We start from the raw sequence: 24,673 nt of genomic DNA on the forward strand, positions 1-24,673 counted from the left end.
AGGAGGAGGATGAGTAGGGAGGAAGGAGGAGGAGGAGGGAGGATTGAGTTAGGGGAGCAAGGAGGAGGAGGATGAATCTGGGAGCAAGGAAGGAGGAGAGGATGAGTGGGAGGCAAGGAGGAGGAGGATGAGTAGGGAGGCAAGAGAGTGAGGAGGATGAGTAGGATGAGGAAGGCGGTGGATGAATAGGGAGCAAGGGAGGATGGAGGATGAGTAGGGAGCAAGGGGAGGAGTAGGATGAATAGGGAGAAAGAAGGAGGAGGATGAGTAGGGAGCAAGGAGGTGGAGGAGGAGTGGTAGGGAGGAAGGAGGGGAAAGGAGGGATGAAGTAGGGGGAAGCAAAGGAGGAAGGAGGATGAGCTAGGGGAGAGCAAGGAGGGAGGAGGAGGAGGGAGATGAGTAGGTGCAAGCAAGGAGGAGAGTGGGATGAATAGGGAGGAAGGAGGAGGATGAGCTAGGGAGCAAGGTTGGAGGCGGATGATTCGGGGAGCAAGGAGGAGGAGGATGAGTAGGGAGGAGGAGGCGGAGGATGAGTAGGAGCAAGGGGGAGGAGGAAAGAGTAGGGAGCAAGGAGGGAGGCTGGATGGTAGGGCGGGAAGGAGGAGGAGGATGAGTAGGGAGCAAGGAGGAGGAGGATGAGTAGGGAGCAAGGAGGAGGAGGATGAATAGGGAGCAAGGAGGAGGAGGATGAGTAGGGAGCAAGGAGGAGGGAGGAAGGGCGTAGGGGAGCAGAGTGGAGGCGGATGAGTAGGGAGCAAAGGAGGAGGGGATGAGTAGGGAGGATGAGGTGCTGAATAGGAGCAAGGAGGAGGAGGAAGAGTAGGGAGACAAGGGAGGTGGATGAATAGGAGGAAGGAGGAGGATGCGTAGGAGCAAGGAGGAGGAGGGAATGAGTAGGAGCAAGGAGGAGGAGTATGAGTAGGCGCAAGGAGGAGGGAGGTATGAGTAGGGAGCAAAGAGGCGGAGGATGAGTAGGGAGGAAGGAGGTGGAATGAATAGGAGCAAGGAGAGGAGGAGGATGAGTTAGGGAGCACGGAGGAGGAGGATGATAGGGTAGGAAGGAGGAGGAGGTGAGTAGGGGAGCAGGAGGAGGAGGGATGAGTTCGGAGGAAGGAGGTGGAATGAATAGGGGCGAAAGGAGGAGTGAGGATGCGTAGGGGCGCAAGGAGGAGGCGGATGAGAAGGAGCAAGGAGGAGGAGGCTGAAATAGGGAGCAAGGAGGTGGAGGATGAGTAGGGAGCAAGGAGGAGGCGGAATGAGTAGGAGAAGAGGTGGCTGAATAGGGAGCAAGGAGGCGGAGGATGAGTAGGGAGCAGGAGGAGGCGGATGAGTAGGGAGCAAGGAGGAGGAGCGATAGTCGGGAGGAAGGAGTTGGATGAATAGGGAGCCGGAGGAGGAGCTTGAGTAGGGAGCAAGGAGGAGGAGGAATGAGTAATAGGTAGCAAGGGAGGAGGATGAAGAATAGGGAGCAGGAGGAGGAGGAGGAGTAGGGAGGACGGAGGAGGAGTGAGAAGGGAGAAGGAGGAGGAGGATGAGTAGGGAGGAAAGGAGGAGGAGGATGCGATCGGGAGCAAAGGAGGAGGAGGAGGAGGTAGATGTAGGCGAGGAAGGAGGCGGAGGATGAGTAGGGGGGAAGGAGGAGGAGGAAGAGTAGGGAGCAAGGAGGCGTGAGGATGGTAGGGTGAAGGCGGAGGGGGATGAGTAGAGGAAGGAGGTGGATGACTAGGGAGGAAAGAGGAGGGGAGGAATGAATAGGACGCAACGGAGGTGCGAGGATATGTGTAGGGGAAGCAACGGAGGAGGAGGCAGATGAAGTAGAGCAGGGAGGAGGGGATGTTAGTGAGGAAGGAGGTGGATGAAATAGGGAGCAAGGAGGTGGAGGAGGATGAAATAGGGAGCAAGGAGGGGAGGCGTGAGTCGGGAAGGCAAGGAGGAGGTAGGATTGAGTAGGGAAGCAGGGAGGAGGAGGAGGAGTAGGGAGGAGGAGGAGGAGGATGAGAGGGAGAAGAGGAGGGATGAGTAGGGATGGCAAGGCGGTGGAAGAATAGGGGCAAAGGAGGAGGGATGATGAGTCGGGAGAAGTGGAGGCGGATGAGTAGGGAAGAAGGAGGAGGAGGAAGCGTAGGGAGCAAGGAGGAGGAGGAAGTAGGGGGAGGAAGGAGGTGGATGAATAGGGAGCAAGGAGGAGGAGGATGAGTAGGGAGCAAGGAGGAGGAGGAGGAGTAGGGAGGAAGGAGGAGGAGGATGAGTAGGGAGGAAGGAGGAGGAGGATGAGTAGGGAGGAAGGAGGAGGAGGATGAGTAGGGAGCAAGGAGGAGGAGGATGAGTAGGGAGCAAGGAGGAGGAGGAGGAGTAGGGAGGAAAGAGGGGGATGAGTAGAGAGGAAGGAGGAGGATGAGTAGGGAGCAAGGAGGAGGAGGATGAGTAGGGAGCAAGGAGGAGGAGGATGAGTAGGGAGCAAGGAGGAGGAGGATGAGTAGGGAGCAAGGAGGAGGAGGATGAGTAGGGAGCAAGGAGGAGGAGGATGAGTAGGGAGGAAGGAGGTGGATGAATAGGGAGCAAGGAGGAGGAGGATGAGTAGGGAGCAAGGAGGTGGATGAATAGGGAGGAAGGAGGAGGATGAGTAGGGAGCAAGGAGGAGGAGGATGAGTAGGGAGCAAGGAGGAGGAGGATGAGTAGGGAGCAAGGAGGAGGAGGATGAGTAGGGAGCAAGGAGGAGGAGGATGAGTAGGGAGGAAGGAGGTGGATGAATAGGGAGCAAGGAGGAGGAGGATGAGTAGGGAGCAAGGAGGAGGAGGATGAGTAGGGAGCAAGGAGGAGGAGGATGAGTAGGGAGGAAGGAGGAGGAGGATGAGTAGGGAGCAAGGAGGAGGAGGATGAGTAGGGAGCAAGGAGGAGGAGGATGAGTAGGGAGCAAGGAGGAGGAGGAGGAGGAGGAGGAGGAGGAGGAGGATGTGTAGGGAGCAGGAAAGACTAGAAGCAAGAGAAGGAAAAAGCGATGGAGAAAAAAAAATCAACAAGATAATAGCGATGAGAGAGTAGAAAGGACAGTAAAAAAAAAAAATAATAATGAAGAGGAATACGGACGAAGGGGAAGGAAAGGAAGATAATGAAGGCGGAAGAAAGAAAGATGGAAAGAGGGCGTGCCGATAATTCAAAATAACGAGCCGTCGAAAATGGTCTGCGATTAGCCCCCGTTTGCGAACGAGGAAAACAAAGGCAGGGATTCTCACTCTCTCTTCCATTCTCTTTCTCTTTCATTTTATTTTTCTTTCTCCTCTTCTCTTCTCTTCTCTTCTTCTTTTTCCTCTCTGTTTTCCCACCAATAACCACGGCGGAGAGCAGATCAAATAAAAGAAAAGGTGGATGGAGGAAGGGGGGAGGAATGGGAGAAAGGGGAGGAGGAGGAGGGGAGAAAGGGGAGGAGGGGAGGAAGGGAGAAAGGGGAGGAGGAGGGGAGAAGGGGGAGGAGGAGGGGAGAAAGGGGAGGAGGAGGAGGGGAGAAGGGGGAGGAGGAGGGGAGAAAGGGGAGGAGGGGAGAAAGGGGAGGAGGAGGAGGGGAGAAAGGGGAGGAGGAGGAGGGGAGAAAGGGGAGGAGGAGGAGGGGAGAAAGGGGAGGAGGAGGAGGGGAGAAAGGGGAGGAGGAGGGGAGAAAGGGGAGGAGGAGGGGAGAAAGGGGAGGAGGAGGGGAGAAAGGGGAGGAGGAGGGGAGAAAGGGAAGGAGGGGAGAAAGAGGAGGAGGGGAGAAAGAGGAGGAGGGGAGAAAGGGAAGGAGGGGAGAAAGGGAAGGAGGGGAGAAAGGGGAGGAGGAGGGGAGAAAGGGGAGGAGGAGGGGAGAAAGGGGAGGAGGGGGGGAGAAAAGGGAGGAGGGGAGAAAGGGGAGGGGGAAGGGAAATAGGAGAAAAAAAAGTTTAATAAAGCCGCCACATCACGTCACGCACGAACGGTAGGATCCAATGGGGCGAAAAGAGAAGAGAAGAGAAGAAAGGTGAACAAAGGAGGGAAGAGAGGGAAAGAAGAGGGAAAGAAGAGGGAAAGAAGAGGGAAAGGGAGAAAGGGAGGGAGCAACAGAAACACGTATACACACGGAAAATGAAAGAAAGTACAGATGCAAATAAAGAACAAGAAGGAAGAGAGAAAAAGAGAGACAAGACAAATCAACAAACAAAAAAATACAAAAACATACAAAAAAAAAAAAAATACCCCAAAGTAAAAATAAAACCCCTCCCATCCCCTCCCCCATATCCCCAGCACCCTCCCCCTCCCCTCGACAGAAGAACCGGCGGTACTCACCAGTGACTGGGGCCTCGATATCGATCATGGTCTTCTCCTGCCGGAGGAGCGCCGCGCCCTCGTTGATGATGCGAAGGGCGGCCGCCTCCTCGATGCGGCCCTCGAGGATGAAGTGGTTCTTGAGCCACTCGAACTTCGGCTTCCCCGTCTTCGGATCGAACACCTCCGTACATGTTAACTTGTGTGACGGGGGGAACGGCACGCCTGCGGGGGAACACGGGGAAAGGGTTATTAGTACCGGTGGAAGTGGACGCCCTTTGGAATACAACAGTATAGGCCCTTTGGAATACAGTAGCATAGGCCCTTTGGAACATTATAGTAATGGGCGTTTGAAATACAGTAGCACAGGGCGCTTGAAATACAATAGTAGAGGGCGTTTGAAATAAAACAGTATAGGGTTTGTGAAATACAATATCATTCGGCGTCTGAAATACAACAAAAACCGGAAGTATGAATGAATGAATGAATGAATGAATGAATGAATGAATGAATAAATAAATACATGCACAAATTTCACGAGAAATGTAAGCTTGAAAAAATGCGGACGGATGAATATGGCTCAACAAATACAATAACATTAGACATATGTGGCTTTAAAAAATAAAACCTTGCATACGCATGGCTTAAAATACAATAACATATGGCTTTAAAGACTGCAATGACAATGGAAGTATAAGAATAAAAAAATGTAATAACACTAAAAATATACACAGTGAGTTTAAGAAAATTAATACCCATTAATCACACATTACTTAGAATTAGATGTTATAGCAAAGTTTAAAAAACACTGAAATCTGCTGCGTATAAGAAAGTTAATTCGTTAATAATAACAAGAAAAGTAATAACATAATAATACTAATAACAGTGACAATAATAACGATAGTATAAACATTTAAATAATGACAACAAACAACTTCATTTTAAGAATACCTGTATTACAATACGACCAAGATGAGTAGTGCAAAAAAAATCAGTATATAAAAAATTATAATAAATACTGCACTTCACTCCTCTAATAGAGGAATAAAAATACTCCCAAGTCATCGCATCCATCCCCCCCCTCCTCTCTCTCTCTTTCTCTCTTTTATTTATATATATATATATATATATATATATATATATATATATATATATATAGAGAGAGAGAGAGAGAGAGAGAGAGAGAGAGAGAGAGAGAGAGAGAGAGAGAGAGAGAGAGAGAGAGAGAGAGAGAGAGAGAGAGAAACTCGTCGAAGTGTGTCCATTCTCACTCGCTGTCTTATTTATAACTGCGTAAAGAACTGCTGAAGGGTGTAATAATACGTAATAAGAACATAACGTGTTGGCGATGCGTTCTTTCACTCACTCACTCACTCACTCACTCACTCGAAACGCGTGTGCGTGCGTGTGTGTATGAGAGGCAGAGGAGAGAGAGAGGGCAGAGATCGCCATGGCTCATGTCAAGTATAAAAGAAAAAAGAATAATGTTAACATAAATAATAATGAATGAATAAATAATACACCCCAAAAAGGTAAGGTTGCGTAATCTAACAATATGGAAATGTCAAAGCGCGTTGTAAAAAAGAAAGAAGAAACAAAACAGAATACTGAAAGACTAGGAGGAAGAGGGAGAGGGGGAGAAAGGAAGGGAGAGAAACGGAGAGAAAGGGTAGGTGGATGAAGAGGGGGAGAGGGGGAGAGAGAGAAAGGGGAGGTGGATGGGGAAAGAAGGATAACAAAAGGGAAGATATTGGAAGAAAAAAATCGAGAGGAGAATAACGACGTCCGAGAAGAGACAAGGCGATGTTAAGAACAGAAACAGAGCGAAACAAAAACGAAAATCAAAAAGACTATTTCTTAACGAGAGAAAAAAAAAACAGGCAAAAAACGAGAACCATACAGACGAACCGAAACAAGCAAACAAAGGATAAAGAACCAGAGAGACGAACCAAAGAAGAAAAAAAACGAGACCCAATTCCCCCTTCTACCCCCACCCCCCAAGAAAAAAAAAATAGAACCAGAGCCGAGCCAAATTAGATAAAAAGAAAGAGCAGAGACAAGAGCGAATAGCCAGGGAAGAAGAATACAAGAGGATGACGGCCCAAGGCGCTAAGTAACTCGGGGGCAGCTGGCGATGTTTGTACACGTGGTGGCCGCCTACAGAATCCGCTCCTATGGCAACAGGGCAAGTTAGCAAGTGTTCACAACTCAGAAACAGATTTTCGGGAGTCTGATATGCTCTCTCTCTCTCTCTCTCTCTCTCTCTCTCTCTCTCTCTCTCTCTCTCTCTCTCTCTCTCTCTCTCTCTCTCTCTCTCTCTCTCTCATACGCACGTATTCACGACCGTTTATACACGCAAACAAATCCGCACAAACAAACACAAACAAAACACACAAACACAAACATACCCAAGCACCCACACGACCACTGGTATCCAAGCTCCTCGCCGACTTTCCCGGAATGTTCAGTAGGGACTGACTGGCTCGTAGATTTTTTTTTCTCGCTTTTTTTTTAATCCGAGTAACATTATGCAACTCAGTGGAATCCCATCCCGACGCGGGCTACTTTACTTGATGGGGAGGGGGGTAGGGAGGGTAGGAGAAGGGAGGGTAGGAGAAGGGAGGGTAGGAGAAAGGAGAGGAGGAAGGGAGGAGGAAGGGAGGGTAGGGGAAGGGAGAGGAGGAAGGGAGGGTAGGGGAAGGGAGAGGAGAAAGGAGAGAGGGAGGAAGGGAGAGGAGGAAGGGAGGGTAGGGAGGGAGGGCAGGGGAAGGGAGAGGAGGAAGGGAGAGGAGGAAGGGAGAGGAGGAAGGGAGGGTAGGAGAAAGGAGAAAGGAGGAGGGAGGAAGGGAAGAAGGGTAAGATAGAAAGAAGGGAGGGAGCAGAGATAGAAAGAGGAGGGAGCAGGGAGAGAGAGAGAGAGATGATGGGGAAGGGAGGGGAAGGAAGGGTGAGGTAGTTGGGGAGAGATGGGAGGGAAGAAGGGCGGGAAGGGAGGATAGCCAAGGAAGTTAGGGAGAGACAAGTGGGGAGGGGAGGGAGGTGACGAGGCTCCGCGAGTCTTGGGAGATTTCCAGTGGGTATTTTTAATGGCTTCCTCGTGATATGCAGATGTAGTGTTTCTTAATTTCTCCGTCCCTCTCACTAGCATCTCCATTCTTTCAAAAAAAGTGAGAGAATAATACTGGGAGTAGTGAAAGGGAGAGAGGGAAGGGGGGAACCCGAGAATAGAGACACACAAAGAGAAGACGATATACAAGATATACAAACACAAAAAAAGAAAAGAAAAAACAAGTATACAAACCAACCCAAGCACGTGTCGGTAGATCAAACCAAACCAATGGAGGATCAAACGCACGCCCATTTAGAATATCGCGCCGGCGTGGGCGTGCACCTCGTAATTAGGCGCAAGGAAGATGGACGGGCGGGAGAGGCATCGCAACCCAGAGTCTACCAAAGGATATCTTAATGCTTGAGAGATATCCGGGTGTTCTTTCTTTCCCTCGGAAATATAAAATAAATTCAGCGGATATTCATGAGACATTCTTGTTATCGATCTATTATCTAGCGTCTATTTCACACGGTTCGTACAGGAACACCATCTTCTATCAATATCTACCTGTATGACTAAACCATCATCATCAATAGTAGCAATCACCTGCATCATCACCACCATCAGTAATAACAAACAATCAAAAATTGCAATCACCACCATTATCAACAGCAAAAACGACGACCTCTCGACTCGGGATATATCAAATAAATAAAAACAAACAAACTTATTGGCACCCTTCCTCTGCAAACGGTCGAATCGCACCTGCCAATGCAAATGTACCAACCACAGAGGCCTGCGTAATGCCATGTTGCCCCACTGATAACACGATAGCGAGCGAGCCATCGTATGCAGGCAAGAAAAGGTCAACAGGTACCGTCGACATGTTGGTGCCGAGTGCCGAGGTTAAGAAGGGGAGCAATGGCGGATGGGGAATCGGGGTAGGATGTAGGGATGGAGGTAGGGAATGGGGTAGGGGGGGTTAAGGGTAGAGGAAGTGGGGGATGAGGGGCAGGATGGGTAACGGGGTAAGGAATGGAATAGGAAGAAAGAAGGAAAAGCGTGAGGGAGTGGGGGAGGGGAGGAGAGAAAAACTGGGGATGGGGAGCGGGGTGCTAGACCGGTGTTGTTCAATCATCATTAACGCATGCAGCCAAAGACTTCAGGCTTTGATGTTCCTCCACCCTCGCGTCTCTTCCAGTTCTGAGCGGAGGGAAAGAGGAGAGAAAGTGGGAGGAGGTCAGACAGGAAGGCTGCAGGAGACAGATGGAAAAGACAGAGTGGAGAGGGCGAGGGAAAGAGATGGGAAACAAAGAGAGATCGAGGGGTAAAAAAAAATACCCCGAGAAAAATTCTCTCTCGAAACAAAACAAAAACAGACGCGCTTGCTGAACGTCACTTGTTCAAATTCCTTTTTTAACAAGCCGTGGACCTCTCGATTCATCATGAACTGCCACTGCCTCTCATTCTCTCCGGGTACCCTCGCTCTTGACATGTCAATCCGCATCTGCTGATTTTCTGCTTGTCTGTCAAGCTGTCTGTTTATTTGTCCGTCTCCTGCCTTGTTTCTTTTTTTCCTTTAACCCCTAACCTATTAACTTACACATTCCGTTTTCTTTCGGCTTGGCTTGGCTTTTTTTCTGTCCAAGCATATCCCATCCCTGTTGGGTTGATCCGTCCTCTTCTTGTTTCGTTTCCTTTAGGCTTATGTACTTTCCCGTTGTTCATAGCCATCATTCCTTGCCTTAATTTCCTGTGTGATTAATAACTGATCTTTCTCATCTCCCTCTTATTCTCACGTTGAATCTCCTTGTTCTTCTAACCTCGCAAAGCAATAAGACACAGTATGAGACGCGGTATACTCAATTTAACCCGCTACATGTAACCTAAACTAAACTCGTTCAACCCTTTCCCCTCCCTAATTCTTCCTCCTCCAACCCTTTCCCCTTCCTAATTCTCCCTCCCCCAACCCGTCTCCCTCTCTAATCCTCCCTCCCCCAACCCTTTCCCCTCCCTAATTCTCCCTCCCTTCCCCCTCCCCCAACCCTTTCCTCTTCCTAATTCTCCCTCCCCCAACCCTTTCCTCTTCCTAATTCTCCCTCCCCCAACCCTTTCCTCTTCCTAATTCTCCCTCCCCCAACCCTTCCCCTCCCTCACCCACCCTTTCCCTTCACATCTCCTTCCTTGAACAGCGCCCCCTCTCCTCAGTGACCTGCCGCCGTCGCCCCCACGCCTCGCCCCATGACCTCTCCTCCGAACCCATGGTCTATAGACACAAGAAAGGGGAAACAAATAAGGATCTTGAATGTCATGTGCAATCGTTCAGCTTAGGAGAATGAGGGTAAAATGCGCAAGAATAAATGCCGGTGAGGGAGAGGGAGAAGAAGGAAGGAGGTAGGAGATAGATGGAAGGAGAAAGGGGAGGTGGGGTAGGGAGAGGAGAGGAAGACGAAAAAGGTAAACAAAACAGAAAAAAGTGGAGGGAGAGAGGAAGGAAGGGAATGGTGACGAAGGTAGGAGAGGAAGGTGGAGGAAGGGAGGGAAGGAAGAAGTAAGGGAGGGAGCGAATGGGTATAAAAAGAGGCAACACAAAGAAAAAAACGAAAAAGGGAGAAAGAGAAGATAAAAGAATAAAAATAGAACGACTTGCACGTAAGAGCCCCTCCATCTCTCCCCCCCCTCCCCCTCCTCCAACACCCTTCCTCTCCCCCCCTCTCCCTTCTCCCACCCCCCTCCCCTTCCCCATCTCCTTACCGAACCAAGCTCCCTCTCTTGTGGGGCGTAAACTTCATGTAAATGCAACCCTTAAGGGAACCAACTCGACTTAGGTGAGCTTCGTGATGTTTCTCTTCCTCCTTGGGGACAGGGTGGGGAAGGGGAGTAGGGATGGGGGGGGGCGGGGAGCTGATAGTGCAGGAGGGATGGGAGGGAGAAAAAAGAAGAGGATGAGCAGGAAGGATGATGATGATGAACAGCAACAGCAGTACCAGGAAAAGGAGGAGAAAGAGGAGGAGGAGGAGAAAGAGGAGGAGGAGGAGAAAGAGGAGGAGGAGGAGGAGGAGGAGGAGGAGGAGGAATGGAGGTGCCGACGAGAAGTACAATGAGGGGAAAGACATGGCAAGAGAGCGGGAGTAGGAAAGGAGAGGATGGAGAGGGAAGGAAGAGGAGGGGGGGAGTGGAGCATTGGTAAATACTAAGATACAGAAGGTGAGAGCGAGATCAAAATAATTCTCCCTCTCTCTCTCTGGTATCCCACCATCAATACTACACTAATCCATACCTTCCCTACAACGCTCTCCCCCCCCCCCCCAACACCCTCCGTTCCGGGGTCATTCCTTCTAGGACTAAAGTCATCCAAGGGAGGGAGAGAGGGAGAGAGAGAGGGAGAGAGAGAGGGAGAGAGAGAGAGGGAGAGAGAGAGAGAGGGAGGGAGGGAGGGAGGGAGAGAGGGAGGGAGGGAGAGGGAGGGAGAGGGAGGGAGAGAGGGAGAGATGGAGAGAGGGAGAGATGGAGAGAGGGAGAGATGGAGAGAGGGAGAGATGGAGAGAGGGAGAGAGGGAGAGGGAGAGAGAGAGAGGGAGAGGGAGAGAGAGAGAGAGGGAGAGATGGAGAGAGGGAGAGATGGAGAGAGGGAGAGAGAGGGAGAGAGAGGGAGAGGGAGAGGGAGAGAGAGAGAGAGACATTTGCATTCATCTTAAAGCCGCGTCTTTTCTCTATGATGCCCTTGTATGCAAATGCCTATGCTGCCCTTATCCTTTCCCCTCACCCTGTCTCTCTCTTGCTCTTTCCCCACTCTTTCGCTTTTTCTCCTTCACCTCATCCCTTTCTTTTTCCCTTCCTCCCTCCCTTGGATCTTGTTTGTACGTTTTTTTCCCCCTTTTCTCAGCTCTCTCTCTAGCCGTCGCGTTTGCTTGCATTCTCCTTTTTCATTCCTCACAACCTTTCATCTCCTCTCACCCGACCCCTTGTTTTGTTTTTTCTCTCTCTCTGATTCTATTACTCTCACTCCATCCTCCTCCTCCTCTTTCTCACCTTCTCTCTCACCCTCTCACCCTCTCTCTCCATTCTATCGGACCCTCTCCATCTTTCCTCCTCCGTCTCCCTCTCCCTCTCCCTCTCTCTCACATCCTTTTCCTCGACATTTACATCATCTATGGAGGGAGCCTGTTTGTCGAGCTCCGAGAAATATCGATTCCCGGCGTATCCAGTCGGGTCGATGAAGGAGAGGGGGAGGGGGGTGGGGGGAGAAAGGAAGATAGGAAAGGAAGAAAAGAGGAGGAGAGGGGAGAGAAAGGGGGGCGAAGGTTAAGAGGATGAGCGACATGACATGTACACTCACACACACATACATACATACACAAAACGCACGAAAAAAAAAATAGAAAGAGAATGCGAGTATCATAAAAGGGAACTTGCTGCCTCCCTATTAAAAGAAGATAAAAGAATAACTATTGAAAAAGAGGGAGGAACCCAGACAAAAAAAAAAGAAAAAACAAGACTTACCCCACCCCCCCACACACACACACACACATACATACATACATACATACATACACAACAGCACACACCAACAACCAGCAACAACACCAGAAGACAGACACACACACACACACACACACGAGACACAGCGGTGAGGGGGGGGGGAGGGGGAGGAGGGGGACACACACACAGAGAGAGGGCGACACAGAGAGGGAGAGAGAGAGAGCGAGGGTGCAGAGAGAGAGAGAGAAGAGGAAGAGAGAGGGAGGGGGGGGGGGGGGAGAGGAGGAGATGAGGGAGAGAGAGACCCCCAAGAGCTGCCGACTCGGAGTCTTATCTCACTGTCCCTCTTCGCCCCCCTCTTTCTCCTTCTTCCATTACTACTTCTCTTATGCTGTTTGTTGTTGATTGTGGGATTATGCTGCTTATTTCTTAAAGCTGCTAATTGTTTTGACTTCTTTTGCTTATTCCTCTTTTTTTTTTACTTATTGATGTTTATCACATCTTTATCCTAATTGATTTTATGGGGGGCTACGATTCTCACTACTATAACCAAGCGTAGTGAGAGAGATTTCTCTAACTATACTCTCTCCTCCTCCTGTATCATACTAATCGTCACCCTCCCATCCCCCCTACATTTCACTTTCTTTATTCCTTGTTTGTTTGTTTTTGTCAAGATTTTTCACCCACAAACATCATGATATACTGATATCTAGATAGACGAAAAGGGCATAGCTCAATATCTTGTATCGATTGAATATCTTTCTATCGTTACTTCATATGAGGTAGAGTGTAAATAAGTAGAAATTAGATAGGGATAAACAAAATTAAAAAATAATAATAACTAGTATATCCGACATCAAGAAATTCCGTCACTCTGCTTGTCTGCCTGTTATACATATTCATAATTCATACGCACGTAAACAAATAACCCCCCCCCCCCCCAAAAAAAAAAAAAAAAAAAAAAAAAAAAAAAAAAAAAAAACACTATCACAAGCTCGCAAAATCGCACTTAAAACACGCGCACCTAATATACATGTATATGTAACCCCTACCCCCCACCCCCACCCCCGTTATCCCCAACGCGGAAAAGAGGCGGCTGGCTTCGGGAGAAAAATATAATTATGCAAATTAGAGATCCCCAAAATTCGGTTTTGACCATGACAAAAACAAGACACACTCTTCTTGTAAATACGTGATGCGACAATGCAGCTTTACGGTCGCTGCTCGGTTGGGGATGGGGGAGGGGGAGGGGAGAGGGGGAAGCGTAGGAGGGAGAGGGAACCTAAAGCTAACAACTATAACGAAAAGGTGAAGAGTTCATAAACCGTTTCTACCCGGAGCGTGGTATACCGTGCGTATACACATACATACTATCATACTGTACATATGCATACAGTGTGGGAGAGGGAGAGGGAAAGGGTGAGGGTGAGGGTGAGGGTGAGGGTGAGGGTGAGGGTGAGGGTGAGGGAGAGGGAGAGGGAGAGGGAGCGGGAGCGGGCGCGGGGGAGGGAGGAGGAGAGGGAGAGGGAGAGGGAGAGGGAGTGGGAGGGGGAGAGGGAGAGGGAGTGTGGGAGAGGGAGAGGGAGTGTGGGAGAGGGAGAGGGAGTGTGGGAGAGGGAGAGGGAGTGTGGGAGAGGGAGAGGGAGAGGGAGTGTGGGAGAGGGAGAGGGAGAGGGAGAGGGAGAGGGAGAGGTTGAGGGAGAGGTTGAGGGAGAGGGAAAGCAAACGTACACAAGTACACATACACATAAAGCAGTTTCCTCCACGTAGTTTCATAGCCGCAATGACGAGTTACGGAAGAAGATGTGTGGCTTCCTGATGCCCTTACCCCTTCCCCCTTCCCCACAACCAAGCCACCTACCTGTCTACCACCACACGCATCATTTACTCCTGCACCCCGTTCCCCCCTCCACCAGTGTCATTTCCCCTTCCCTCTTGCCCCCTGCCCCATTTCCTCTTCCTTCTTGCCCCCTACCTCATGCCCACTTTCCCATTTGCCCTCCTCCCCTCTCCCCCACCGATCTCAAGACAACAAAGGGAGATACATGTGGGAGTGACCCCGTGACATTCTAACACCCGCTTGGGGTTAATAACACAGCAGGGCTTTACAGGTCCGCCGCTAGCGCCGCCGCCGCCGCACCCACTGCGGTGGAGAGAGTGGAGGGGGTGAAAGAGGAAGGAGGAGGAGGGGGAGGAGACAGAGACAGAGAAAGAGGGGCATCACATAAGTATCTCTCAGTAGCTCCCTTCCCCCAACCCATCCCCTCCCCTCCCCTCTTTCCCCTTCCATCCATCCGGCCATCAGGTGCCGACACGCATTTTAATTACATCCTAAATATTACATTGACACTACACAGCAATCGAGCTCGTTCTACATTCCCTTCCATTTCTCCCATCTTTCAGTGCCGACACTTTCCTCCTGCCTCTTATAACCCTGCAAGAGTACTGCATGTGGTTGCAGACGAAATCAAAGCGCGTACCCCTCGCCGCTGCTCCCTTCCGACACGGCCCAAAGCAGGAGAGAGAGAGAGAGAGAGAGAGAGAGAGAGAGAGAGAGAGAGAGAGAGAGAGAGAGAGAGAGAGAGAGAGAGAGAGAGAGAGAGAGAGAGAGAGAGAGAGAGAGAGAGAGAGAGAGAGAGAGAGAGAGAAAAAAAAAAAACTTCATGGTGAGTCGCTAAATATCGCGCTTACCTGGGATGTGACTGCTTGATTACTCAGGACGGCGAGACAAGCGGCCTCACATCACACGCGCGCCCACTCGGCCCGCCGCTCGGTGATTCGCTCTCGTTTGGGCGGGGTTGTTTATCTTCTCTACTCGCTCTCCCGCCCTTTCTCTTTCTCTCTCTTTCGCTCTCTATCCCCTTCTATCTCTGTTCTCATTCTCATCCTCTCTCTTTCCCCATTCCTTATACCTCCATCTCTTTCTCTGACTTCCCCCATTCTATTCTGATTATTTTCTTGTTCACTTCCTTCCTCCCCCAATTACCCCCATATTCAAGGCTTACAAACAGTACTCCATTCCTTTTTGTTTCTACACGAAAAAGTATCTCTACACAGTACACGCATGGACGGTGAGAGCTTCCCTCCAACACCTTCTCTAGACCCTCGATCCTCGTCCAAGCGAGCCCTCCGAGGGGTAAGCGCAAGCACAAGGCGTTACGCGTCCGGTAGCAAGGCAGTCTCCAGTCAAGTCCAGCATCCCTCCCCAACACGCCTATCTCAAAACCGCATTCTCGCACGTCAAGATGCAAATGAAGGCGCGCTGCAAAACGACACCGAACAGCCATCAAACCGCCATTTCACACGCAATAAAAGACGTACTTACTTTATTTTACAATTCCGGGCGACGGCGAAAAACTGTCAGAATCGGCAAAAACACAAACCAAAAAAATAAAAACGGGGGCGTTCAAACGCTTGTTTACAACGGACAGACCTAACACAGCCCGCCCCATCAGCGCACGCAACACATGGTCATTATTCCTTAATGTATATGATCATTATCTAATCTTGTCACTGCCATTCCTCCAGTCCCCCCCCCCTCCCCTTGGACACTAATGACAGCGACTCGTTAAATCACAATTCATATAAATCATAATCATAATTAATACTTACAAATATAACGACCCAAACACAGACATAAAAATAGAAGACATAAAATGAACTAAACACACACACACGTATTCTAATCGAGTTTTGAAGCGCGAAGCCCTTCCCCTCCCCTCCTCCCCCTCCTCTTCCTCAACCCCCTTCTAGCTCCCCCTCCCCCCACCCTCCCGTCGCCATCCCCATCTCCACACGAAACACAATGTGTGTCGGAGGTCAAAGATAGGTCGAAGGTCGCGCGGTGGGGAGGCGGTAATGCGGTGTCAAGGCACCCCACTACCTGTGCCATCCCTCACCTGTGCCGCTGCCACCCACTCGCCATCCACTCGTCATCCACTCGGGCTCGCACGCTAGCTTTTACGAGGTGTCATTATCTATTTTACTGTTCGCACCAAAACACCACAAACAACTCCATAAACGGGAACCATGAGGGAGTGACGGTAGTGGGTTGGGAGTGGGTTGGGAGTAGGAGGGAGGGAGAGGAGGAGTGAGGGAGAAAGGAGGAGGGAGTGAGGGAAGGAGAAAGAGGGAGGGAGGAAGAGAAAAATAAAGAAAGAAAGAAAGATGGAGGGAGCGGGAAGGGAGGGATGGTGGGAGAGAAAGAGAAGGAGAAAAAGAGGGAGGGAGAGCGAGAGAAAGAAGAGTAAAGATCAAAGAAAGAGAGAACAGGAGAAAATAAACACAAACGGAGAGCGAGAGCGCACCCACGCCCACCGCCTTGCAATTCGGATGACATTTGACCCGGCGCGTCGTTCCCTTAAAGGAGACAACGACAAGTCACCACCGGAGAATCTCGACACACGGAAGCGAATAAAAAAAACGACCACACTGGATTGCATGGTCGTTATCGCTATCATAATTATGGATATATTTGCTTTGTGTTGGGGGAGAGGGGGAGAAGGGGAGAAGGGGAGAAGGAGAGAAAGAGAGAAAGAGAAGGGGAGAAGGAGAGAAGGGGAGAAGGAGAGAAGGGGAGAAGGGGAGAAGGAGAGAAGGGGAGAAGGAGAGAAGGGGAGAAAGAGAGAAGGAGAGAAGGAGAGAAGGGGAGAGGGGGAGAGGGGGAGAGGAGGAGAAGGGGAAAAGGAGAGAAGGGGAGAAGGGGAGAAGGGGAGAAGGGGAGAAAGAGAGAAGGGGAGAAAGAGAGAAGGGGAGAGGAGGAGAGGGCGAGAAACGGTAAAGGCAGGGGAGGAGGGGGGGAGGGGAGGAGGCAGAGGGATGTGGGGACGTAGGTTTGAGCTTGAACATTGTGTGCGGTCTGCGTGACGAGATAAAGAGGAAAGAGTAGAAAAAATGAAGAAAATGATGACACACATTGAAGGGAGAGAGAGAGAAATAGAGAGAGAGATAGAGAGAGAGAGAGAAAGAGAGAGATAAAGAGAGAGAGAGAGAAATAGAGGTACATATAGAGAGAAATAGAGATAAAGAGAAATAGAGAGAGAGAGAGCGAGCCCGAGAGTGAGCAAAAAGGGAGGAAAAAGACAGACAAACAGGCAGGGAGTCGCAAAGAGAAGCCGCGGAAGGTCGGTCATGATGGACCCTAATCTCGCACAAGCCGGCTGAGCTGCCTGGATCACGGGAGTAAGGAAGGAAGGAAGGAGGGAAGGAGGGAGGGAAGGAAGGAAGGAGGGGAGGCAGGGAAGGAGGGGAGGGAGTAAGGAAGGAAGGAAGGAAGGAAGGAAGGAAGGAGGGGAGGGAGTGAGGGAGAGAGAGAAGAAAGGAAAATAAAGAAAGGGAAAAAAAAGAGAAGGTGGGAGAGAGATGTAAAGGGTGGGGGGAGGGAGAAGGAGAGAGAGTAGGGGAAGCAGGGTGGGAGAAGGAAAGGGAGTGGTAGGGGGGGAGGGGAGGGAGGCAGGCAGATTGCGTGGGTGAGAGTGGGTGAAAGAGAGAGAGAAAGAACGAACGGAAAAAATCCCATCTCCCTCTCCTCCTCCCTTTCATACATACCCCTTTGTCTACCAGCCAATGCATCAGCACTTCCCCTTTACATCGCCTTACGCCTATATATTTCACAACCCTCCTTTCAACCCTGACTCCCTCTTCCTCTCTCTCCCTCCCTCCCTCCCTCTTCCTCCCCCTCCCTATTCCTCTTCCTCTTCCTCCCCTTCCCTTTCCCTCTCCCCCTCCCCCATCTTTCAATCCTCCCATCCTCCCCCTTTCCTTCTCCCCTACACATTACAGCCACCGGTTAAAGACCAAATTTAAAGGGTGTTGATCGAGCAAAATCTGTGCAATCCAAGAGTCCAAGACAATTTACACCCAACGAACATAATCGTGAATTCTGATTTTAGACGACTACCAATACGGCTCAGTAATACCCACACCAAATACGGGCGCCCAGAAATACCCACACCAAATACGGCCACCCAGAAATACCCACACTAAATACGGACACCCAGAAATACCGACACTAAATACGGACACCCAGAAATACCGACACTAAATACGGACACCCAGAAATACCGACACTAAATACGGGCACCCAGAAATACCCACACCAAATACAGCCACCCAGAAATACCCACACCAAATACGGCCACCCAGAAATACCCACACCAAATACGGCCACCCAGAAATACCCACACCAAATACGGCCACCCAGAAATACCCACACCAAATACGGGCACCCAGAAATACCCACACTAAATACGGCCACCCAGAAATACCCACACCAAATACGGGCACCCAGAAATACCCACACCAAATACGGGCACCCAGAAATTCCCACACCAAATACGGGCACCCAGAAATCCCCACACCAAATACGACCACCCAGAAATACCCACAAATACGGCCACCCAGAAATCCCCACACCAAATACGGGCACCCAGAAATCCCCACACCAAATACGACCACCCAGAAATACCCACAAATACGGCCACCCAGAAATACCCTAAACAAATGTCCCCGACCATACCACGAATAACAATCCATAAATGTGAACAGCAAATCATACCACGACACTAAGAGCACACGCCAAGTACGGACCATAAACACAACGAAGGATAATTGGGAGAGGGAGAGAGAGATAAAAAAAAGGGGAAAGGGGAAAGGGGGGGAGTTAGCCATCACAAACTCCTCTTCATTACGAAGCACTCAGCACTGCTACCCCCCCTCTCCAACCCCTACCCACCCCACGCGAGGCCGTTCCCCCGGATTTACGAGGCAAGAACGGCCGAGGTTGTCGTCATGGAAACATCACATCGCCAGCATTAATCAGAACAGCGTGGGAATTAATGTACTCTAGGCGATCCTTTGCATTCTCTCCTCATTCGCCCCCCCCCTGTCCTCCCCTACCCTCCCCTCCTCTGACACCCCCCACCCCTCTCTTGCCGTCTCCTCCATATCCTTTAAATTCCTCCCCGAGATGCCCTGCCGACAGATGAACTTTAAAGAGGGAAAGGGGGAAGATAGGGAGGTGGAGGATTGAAGAGGAGGAGAGGAGGAGGAGAGGAAAGAGGAAAGGAGGAGGAGGAGAGGAAAGAGGAGGAGGAGAGGAAAGAGGAAAGGAGAGGAAAGAGGAGAGGAGGAGGAGAGGAAAGAGGAGAGGAGGAGGAGAGGAAAGAGGAAAAAGGAGGAGGAGAGGAAAGAGGAAAGAGGAAAGAGGAGGAGAGGAAAGAGGAAAGAGGAGGAGGAGGAGAGGGAGGAGGGAGGGAGAGAAAGAGCAGGAATGCGGGGGTGGACGATTAGGAACGGCGTAGGAGGAGGAGTGAGAGGAGAGGGGAGAGGGGAGAGAGAAAGAGGAAAGGAGGGAAGAAGTGAGGAAAAGAAAGAGGAAAGGAGGGAAGAAGTGAGGAAAAGAAAGAGGAAAGGAGGGAAGAAGTGAGGATAAGAAAGAGGAAAGGAGGGAAGAAGTGAGGAAAAGAAAGAGGAAAGGAGGGAAGAAGTGAGGAAAAGAAAGAGGAAAGGAGGGAAGAAGTGAGGAAAAGAAAGAGGAAAGGAGGGAAGAAGTGAGGATAAGAAAGAGGAAAGGAGGGAAGAAGTGAGGAAAAGAAAGAGGAAAGGAGGGAAGAAGTGAGGAAAAGAAAGAGGAAAGGAGGGAAGAAGTGAGGAAAAGAAAGAGGAAAGGAGGGAAGAAGTGAGGATAAGAAAGAGGAAGGCAGGGACGAACGTGCGGACAAGAAAGAGGAAAAGGAGGGAAGAAGTGCGGATAGAAAGAGGAAAGGAGGAAGAAGTGAGGAAACAGACCGAGACAGGCGGGAAGCGTGCGGAAAGACCGAGGACAGGAGGGAAGAAGTGCGGGATTAAGAAAGGAAAGGAGGACGAAGTGGAGGGAAATGTAAGAGGAAAGGAGGGAAGAAGTGAGGAAAAGAAAGAGGAAAGGAGGGAAGAAGTGAGGAAAAGAAAGAGGAAAGGAGGGAAGAAGTGAGGATAAGAAAGAGGAAAAGGGGAAGAAGGAGGATAAGAAGAGGAAAGGTGGGAGAAGTGAGGAAAAGACCGCGGACAGGAGGAGAATATAGTGAGGACAAGAAAAGAGGCAAGGAGGGAGAAGTGAGGGAAAAGAAGAGGAACGGAGGGACAGAAGTGGGAAAAGAAGGGACAAAGGAGGGCAAAGTGGGAAAAGACAGAGGAAAGGAGGGACGAGGTGAGGCAAGACAGAGGAAAGGAGGGAAGAAGTGAGGTAGGAAAGAGGAAAGAGGGAAAGAAGTGTGGAAAGAAGAGGACCGGAGGGCAGAAGTGAGGATCAGCAGAGGAAAGGAGGGAACGAGGTGACGGCAAAGAACGAGGAGCGGGGAGGGAAGAAGTGAGAATAAGAAAGAAGCTGGACATGACGTGAGGGAGAATTGCGGAAAAGACAGCGGAAAGGAGGGAAGAAGTGAGGAAAAGAAAGAGGAAAGGAGGGAAGAAGTGAGGAAAAGAAAGAGGAAAGGAGGGAAGAAGTGAGGAAAAGAAAGAGGAAAGAGGAAAGGAGGGAAGAAGTGCGGCTCGCCCAAAGAGAAAAGGATGGAATAAAGTGAGGATACGGGAAAAGCGGAAAGGAGGGAAGAAGTGAGGATAAGAAAGAGGAAAGGAGGGAAGAAGTGAGGATAAGAAAGAGGAAAGGAGGGAAGAAGTTGAGTGATACGAAAGAAGGAACGGAGGGAAGGGGAAGAAGAGAGGCAAAAGAAAGAGGAAGGAGGGAAGAAGTGAGGAAAAGAGAGAGGAAGGGAGGGAAGAAGTGAGGAAAAGAAAGAGGAAAGGAGGGAAGAAGTGAGGAACGAAAGCAGGAAACAACAAGGAGGAAGAAGTGAGGAAAAGAAAGAGGAAAGAGGAGGAGGAGAGGAGGAGGAGAGGAGGAGGAGAGGAGGAGAAGAGGGAGGGGGAGGGGGCGAGGGAGGGAGAGAGAGAGGGAGGAGAGGGAGAGAGGAGGGGGAGAGAGAGGGGGAGAGAGAGGGGGAGAGAGAGGGGGAGGGCGAGGGGGAGGGCGAGGAGGGAGGGAGGAGAGAGAGGGAGAGAAGAGAGGAGAGATGAGAGAGAGAGGAGACGAGGAGAGGAGGATGAAGAGAGAGAGAGAGAGAGAGAGAGAGAGAGAGAGAGAGAGAGAGAGAGGAAGAGAGAGAGGAAGAGAGAGAGACGCAATGCCATCATACGCAGGGAGAAAGCGCGGCGAAACCGGCAAGAGCTGTCTCCCCGACCGCTCAGAACGGCATTACGCGGTTGCCAACTCTCGCGACAGCCGAGAGAAAAGCGGCACTCCCAGCGCCCAAGAAACGCCGCCGCGACACACCAACATGACAACGCATCTTCCCAACAAGAACCGTAACTTTATCGAGAAATCATCATAAAAAAAATACATATACACATACCGATATGCAAGCAAGCCAGCTTTCCTCGGGAGCAAGAGAAAAAGCAGAGCAGCGACCAGCAACAAAACAGAACCCCAGCATCAGGGACAGCAACAGAAGCAACAGCAGCAGAAGCAGAAGCAAGACAGCAGAGATGCGGTATGAATAAGTAAGGCTGTGCTGGTGTCGGTGTCGAGCCCGCCGCTTCACCTTCGATCATAGGCGACTGCAGCCTCTACGCCAAGGCTTAATCAAGGCATTCACAGTGATGCTGGATGGATGGCTGGTTTGCCGGTACTGCACTGAGTGCCGTCGATTCAACACCCGATGCACAAACACACGCACAAACACACAAACACCCTGACGGAGAGAGAGGGAGGGGAGGGGGAGAGGAAGAGAAAGAAAGATAAAGACACGCACACACAGATACGTACTTACAGATAACAAAAACACTCGCAAACCCTCGTACACAAACATCACAAACACTGCTAGAAATGAGGAGAGAGAGAGATGGATGAGAGAGAGAAGGGAGAGAGAGGAGGAGAGAGAGAGGTGAGCGAGAGAGAGAGATGGGAGAAGAGGAGAAGAGAGAGAGAGAGAGAGAGAGAGAGAGAGAGAGAGAGAGAGAGAGAAAGTTCCGTACCTTAAACAAACACAACCGACTCCCTTGCAAGTACACACGTTACCTCGTAAACAAAATACAACAAGACAGACAGACAAACAGCCAGACACACAGCCACACACCAGAACCCACAGACACACATACACAAACATTCCTAGCGTGAGCCTACGGACTTCGCCTTCCCAACTCCTCAAGCACAACTCGAGTCCCTTTGTGCCATCCCAACAAGGGAGCACTAACCCAGCGCGGGGAACTCGGAGAACGAATGGTCGGAGGTACATCTGCCAGACAAAAACCTACAGACAGACACCACAACAATTTCGTGAAAATATCAGGCAAACAGACAAATAGGTGAGCAGACAGACAGGCAACTTCAGACAGATATACATTTATACAAGAGAACACGGAGAGAAGACAGGGGGCAAAACTCAAGTGAACATTAAAGGGGAGCCTCTAGCACGCTCGCCCTGCCTATACCTCCTTACCGGCCCCGATCCGCCACTCCTAGTCCTGTAGTCGCCGCCTCCTCCTCCTCCTCCTCCTCCTCCTCCTCCTCCTTCTTTCTCCTCCTCCTCCTTTTATTATAAACATTTTTATTATTATTAACACCATCATCATCACAATTGCCATTATCATCATTTACGTCACTATGGATACCATTTTTTTTTTTTTTTACAATCATCACTATTAACATCATCATTACTATCAATGTCATTATCACACTACCTGTCCTTCAGACTCTCAACGTTCTCCTCCCCCGCCCACGAATTCAATTTCGTCCATTCTTTCCTTCTTTACTCCTGATTTGCTTTCAAGGCCTCGTCCTGACTGCGCCGCCTCCTCCTCATCAAACCCCCCCCCTCAATACACTCCCGTCCCTTTTCCCTTCCCTTACACGCATTTATTCCCCCTTTTTCTTCTTCTTCCCCTTTCCCTTCCCCTCCCCATCCCCTTTGCTCTCCCCATCTCTTCTATTCTTTCTTTCCCTTCTCTTCTATTTTCTCCCTTTGTTGTCCTACTTTTCCCCCCTTTAAAAAAACACATAAATTTTATACTAACGCATATCCCTGTCCGCTGCATCCTAATTTCAATCCTTTTTTTCTTGCAACTTGCTACTGCTACTTGAGGAGGAGAGGGGAGAGGGGGGAGGAGGGGGGGGGGAGGAGGAAGGAGGGGGGGGGGGATGAGGAGGAGGAGGGGGGAGTGGGGGGGAGGAGGAGTGGAGGTAGGGGGGGTGGGGGGGGGGGGGGGGGGGGGGGGGGGGGGGGGGGGGGGGGGGGGGGGGGGGGGGGGGGGGGAGGAGGTAGAGGAGCTCTGCTTTATCCCTGCCCCATTCTCCCCGCCCATTGCCCTCTCTTCGTGCTTCTCCACCTCCACCTCCACCTCCTTCAATGCCACAATACACCTATCAACACATCACACGGTGAGAGGAGCAATGGCTGGAGAGAGGAGAGAGTTAAGGAGGCGAGAAGAGAGGGAAGGGAGGAGAAAGAGGAGAGAAAGAGGAGAGAAAGAGAAGAGAAAGAGGATAGGAGGATGGGAAGGAAGAAGAGGATGAGAGGAAGAAGAGGATGGGTGTAAGAAAGAAGGAAGAGAGCAGAGAAAAAGAGGGATAAGAAAGACAGGACTGAATCAAACAAGGACGAAGAGAAGGCGAGAAGGAAAGGGAGCAAGGAGTAAGGCGAGTAGGGAATAAGGGATTGGGTGGGGGGGAGGGGGGATGATGGACAAGAGTGTCGGGGATGGAAGGAAGGAAGGAAGGAAGCAGATAATCAATATCAGGCAATCAGTAGTTATCATCTCCAAGGTGCCATCCACGGCGACGTCGGGAACTAGAGGGACGATCGAGCAATATCAAACGCAAAGCTGTGACGGGCGGGGAAGACGGGAGGTGGGGGAAGACGGGAGGTGGGGGAATGGGAATGGGACAGGGGGAGGTGGGGGAATGGGGAATGGGACAGGGGGAGGTGGGGGAATAGGGCAAGGGACAGGGGGAGGTGGGGGAATAGGACAAGGGACAGGGGGAGGTGGGGGAATGGGGCAAGGGACAGGGGGAGGTGGGGGAATAGGACAAGGGACAGGGGGAGGTGGGGGAATGGGGCAAGGGACAGGGGGAGGTGGGGGAATGGGGCAAAGAGCTTGGAATTGGAGTAGGGGGAAAGGCTTGGGTGTAGGGGGAAGGGGGAAGGGGGAAGGGGAAAGAGGGGTGAAGAGAAGGAGGAATATATTAAGGGTAGGTGTAAAGGGGTAGGGATAGGAGGAACGAGATAGGGGATACGAGTTGGGTGCAGGGGATAGGGGGATAGGGAGAGTCAGAATAGGGGTATGCGGACGGAGGAGAGAAAAAAAGACAGGAGTGATAGTCAGGGTCCGTCAACAGGGATAAGTATACTAATGCGAGTATAACCACAAGGACCCGGACAACACTGGCCCATGTCGAGTACAAAGAGCAACTTTTACAAGACATACGGACAAGGAATAAAAGAGGACCTCGTTGGCTGTGAATATGTGAATGAACGAATGAATGAATGAATAAAAAAAAAAAACGCAATGGGGAGAGATGGCACAAAGCAGTGAGGGAGGGGAGGGGGAGAACGGGAGAGGGAGAGGGATATAAACAGATATATAAAGAGGGGGATGAAAGAGAAAAACAAAGAACAAGAGCTAGAAAGAAACGAGAAAGAAGAGGCAATTGGAGAGGAGAAAAAAAAGAAGGAGAGATGAGGAGAACAGAGGGAAGGGAGAGAGGGAGAAGCAATAGGAGTGGGAAGAATAGGAGGAGTAGGAGGAGGAAGAGGAATAGTAGTAGTAGTAGTAGTAGTAGTAGTAGTAGTAGCAGTAGCAGTAGCAGTAGCAGTAGCAGTAGCAGTAGCAGTAGTAGTA

General features: G+C 50.6%; 1 protein-coding gene across 14 annotated transcripts in view; it reads right to left on the bottom strand.

Moving 5' to 3' along the window:
• LOC122267271 (serine/threonine-protein phosphatase 2B catalytic subunit 2) overlaps window positions 1–24,673 on the bottom strand; it is a 186,055-nt gene that overhangs the window by 81,885 nt on the left and 79,497 nt on the right. For all 14 annotated transcript variants that reach the window (XM_086546171.1, XM_043037356.2, XM_086546175.1 and 11 more), the window contains one exon: window positions 4,294–4,497. In XM_086546171.1, coding sequence (XP_086402297.1) covers window positions 4,294–4,497 — 204 coding nt within the window. The remainder of the gene's footprint in view (window positions 1–4,293; window positions 4,498–24,673) is intronic.

Source organism: Penaeus japonicus, unplaced genomic scaffold, assembly GCF_977035675.1.
Source record: "Penaeus japonicus unplaced genomic scaffold, GWHDUDI00000001_assembly GWHDUDI00000017, whole genome shotgun sequence".
NCBI classification, from domain to species: domain Eukaryota; kingdom Metazoa; phylum Arthropoda; class Malacostraca; order Decapoda; family Penaeidae; genus Penaeus; species Penaeus japonicus.